The sequence below is a fragment of the Macrobrachium nipponense genome, chromosome 28 (assembly GCF_015104395.2).
Source record: "Macrobrachium nipponense isolate FS-2020 chromosome 28, ASM1510439v2, whole genome shotgun sequence".
Classification (NCBI taxonomy): Eukaryota; Metazoa; Arthropoda; class Malacostraca; order Decapoda; family Palaemonidae; genus Macrobrachium; species Macrobrachium nipponense.
In genome coordinates, this window is record NC_087217.1 from 46,720,610 (window position 1) to 46,724,218 (window position 3,609).

Consider the following 3,609-nt stretch of genomic DNA (forward strand, 5'->3'; position numbering starts at 1 on the left):
TCGAGCGCCTGCAGAAGGAAGTGGAAGACCTCAGGAAGGAAAAGTGTGAACTCCAGTGTGAAGATGAGGCTGCAAAACTCAAGAGGAAGGAGCTGACATGCCTCCTAGAGAAAGGAAATCGTGGCTGGGGAGGAAGACCGGTGTCCAGGGCAAACGGAACGAAAAGCTGGAAGATGAGGTTGGACAGTTGCGAGGAGCGAAGGAGAAATTGGTTTACAACCTGAAGAACCTGCAGGGGAAAAACAGACGCCTGGAGAAAGACATCTGGAAACTGAAGGAGCAGCTGTTCGTCTTCAAGGAATGGCGCGATCTCCAAGAAATGGCGCAATCCTCAAGGAATGGCGCTGGCCTCACAGAGACGAATGAGATGTGAAAAATTTGAGGACAATATTTGTTGTAGGCAAAGTTTAATGTTTATTTGTAATAATTTTGCTTTGTTGATCCTTGAAGGAAGTCGAAGTTGCAGGGAAATAAACATGATAAAATATTTTCTTAAGAGTTTTATTGATTCCTGAAAGGGAAAGGAAGATAGGAGGATTGAAGAAATCGTGGGGAAAATGTCAGGATTGGTGGAGTGCCAGGAGAAGAAGCATAGGATTCAGAGAAGAACTGAAAGGATTCAGAGAAACCCCAGGAGACTGAAAAGATTCAGAGAAGCCCAGGAGAACTGAAATGATTCAGAGAAGCCTCAGGAGAACTGAAAGGATTCAGAGAAGCCCCAAGAGAATTGGAAGGAGTCGGTGGTATATTCTGTCTCTAAGACTAAGCAAAGGTATTATCTATGACGGGACAGGCGGGCGAGGCCCGCAGCGTGTCACGGGACGGGCAGGCGGGGCCTGCCAGGCGTCCCAGGACGGATGGGTGGGGCTTGCCAAGTGTCCCGGAATGGGAAGGCGGGGCCCACCATGTGTCCTGGGGCAGGCGGGCAGGGCCAGTCACACGTCCCGGGACGGGTGGGAGGGGCACGCCACGCGTCCCGGGATGGGCGGGCGAGGCCTGCCATGCATCCCGGGACCAGCAGGGCGTCCCAGGACGGGCAGGTAGGGCCCGCAACGCGTCCCAGGATGGGTGGGTGGGGCCCACCACGTGTTCGGGGATGGGCGGGCGTGGCCCGCCAAGTGTCCCGTGATGGGCGGGCAGCGGCCGACAGGTGTCCCGGGACTTGCAGGCAAGGCCTGCCATGTGTCCTGGGACGTGCGGGTGAGGCCCGCCACTTGTCGGGATGGGCGGGCAGCTCCTGCCATGTGTCCCGGGACGGGCGGTCGAGACCTGCTACGTGTCCCGGGATGGATGGGCGAGACCCACCACATGTCCCAGGACAGGCGGGCGGCGCCCGCCACGTGTCCCGGGACGGACGGGTGAGGCCCGCCACATGTCCTGGGACGTGCGGGCAAGGCCCACCACACGTACTGGGATTGGTGGGCAAGGCTGGCCATGTGTCCTGGGATGGGTGGGCTAGGCCCGCCACGTGTCCTGGGACGGGGGGTCGAGGCCCACCACATGTCCCGGGATGTGTGGGCGATGCCCGCCACACATCAGAGGACAGGAGGGCGAGGCTCACCACACGTCCTGGGACAGGCGGGTGGGGCCCGCAATGAGTCCCGTGGTGGGCGGGCAGGGCCAGCCTGTACCGGGACATGTGGCGGTCCTCGCCTGTACATCCCCAGATGCGTGGTGGGCCCTGCCTGCCCATCCCAGGAGTCCCAGGACACGTGGCGGGCCCCGCCCGACATCCCAGGACGCGTGGCGGGCCCCGCCTGCCCATCCTGGGAGTCCCGGGACACATGAGTGGCCCTGCCCGCCCGTCCTGGGACACGTGGCAGGCCTTGCCTGCCCGTCCTGGAAAACGTGGCGGGCACCGCCCTCCTGTCCCAGGACGGGCGGGCAGGGCCCGCCACGCATCCAGGGATGGGCGGGCGGGGCCTGCCACGCATCTGGGGACGGGCAGGCGAGGCCCGCCACATGTCCCGGGACAGGCGGGCGAGTCCCGCATAGTGTCCCAGGACGGGTGTGCAAGGACCGCTACGTGCCCGGGGACATTTGAAATGGCCATGTCTAAAATGTAAGGGAAAAAAAGAGAAAATATGGGAAAATGAAGCACTTATGACTTACCTTAGATAATTGTTAAAGGGAATGCAAGGTCGCCATAGAAAACTGAGCCGATTAATCTAATTTACATATATTTACAAGCAACATTGAATAACCTGAGATAAAGGCAAGGTATGTATGCAATGTGGGGAAGGCTGTGTACTGTCTAGAACACTTTTATCTTTCACAAAGTGGAAAAACTGGCCGAAATCAACATCTACTGCAATGCTGGTTTCCAAATTTTTGAATTCAGGTAATACAAGCACTTGCAGTGAGACGGAGCATGGACTCAGCAATCTGGAAATGAATTCCCAAATTACACACAACATAAACTAAAGACTTCTTGCATAATATCTCAGCTAATCACTATGGAGGGTGTTTATCTTTAATCACACACAAGAGGAGGAACTCTAGTGCTTAAATGAAATGTTCAATGAAGACTTAATCTTGGACAGGTCACAGGGGTAGGATGTGCTACGATGGTAAACAAAGAACGTTCAGTAGAGGAGTTATAAAAGGGAAATTTGAAAGTGGAAATAGCAAGATTCGTCTTGAAGGAATAGGACTGGTTGGATTTTGCACTTTCGAGACGTACCTGTAGTCCTTAGTGGCTTGCACATGTATCATCATGTCTGAGGAGGGCTCCAACCAGCGACGACGAAACAAAGGGGCTGACTTCAAGTCAGAGGCGAGAACATCTGCCCGATAACAGAAGCTGGAGTAGACTGAGGACGAATCAGGACATTTCCAAGCGGCCTGGGATCACACACTGCTTACGGCATTGTCTGGAAAGATGCAAAAACACAGCCAGCAGATGTGTGGGAAAAGTGGTCTAAAGCTAGGAGTACCTAAAGCCCACCAAGAAGCCTATATAACCCCTGCGACCTGCCCTTCTTACCCTATACACTAGGTCTAGTAGTTAAGTATTATTTTCCCCCCAGACCGGACATGCCAATCTCCCCAATGCTTTAAAGGTGGGGGTAAAAATGGCTGCTCTTCTAGCAAATAACTAAAAGTGAATGATACTGGGAAGACGAGGCGATCAAAAATCGTAATATATATACATACATATATATATATATATATATATATATATATATATAACATATATATATATATGAGAGATTTTAGATCCGCCACTGCCATACCATCTCAATCGTGACTCTCTTATCACTTCTGTAATCTTTAATAAGCCTTCCCTTCTTCTTATTTTATCATTTTCCAATCTCTCAAACAGCATTACTCCCATAATCTACTCAGCATTCTCATCTCTGTTCTCTGAATCTTTACTTCCTCTTTTCTTCTTAGAGCCCATGTTTCTGCTCCATACATTAACGCTGGTCCTATTACAGTGTTATATATTTTGACTATTAGCTTGATTGGCATTTTCTTATCACATACTACTCTAGCTATCTTTCTCCACTTACCCCATGCAGCTTTTATCCTACTGCCTTCGATAATGACACCTAAGGACAATATTAAATAAAAGTATTTGAGTCTACATCAGACGATATTACAGAG

The 3,609-nt window shown here is 51.9% G+C and overlaps 1 protein-coding gene across 1 annotated transcript; it reads right to left on the reverse strand.

Annotated features, from left to right (window-relative positions):
- Nucleotides 1-814: 814 nt before the first annotated feature.
- On the reverse strand, nucleotides 815-2,053 carry LOC135201175 (collagen alpha-2(VIII) chain-like). The gene has a single exon (XM_064230051.1). The coding sequence runs from the start codon at nucleotides 2,051-2,053 to the stop codon at nucleotides 815-817; it is 1,239 nt and encodes a 412-aa protein (XP_064086121.1).
- Nucleotides 2,054-3,609: the final 1,556 nt, after the last annotated feature.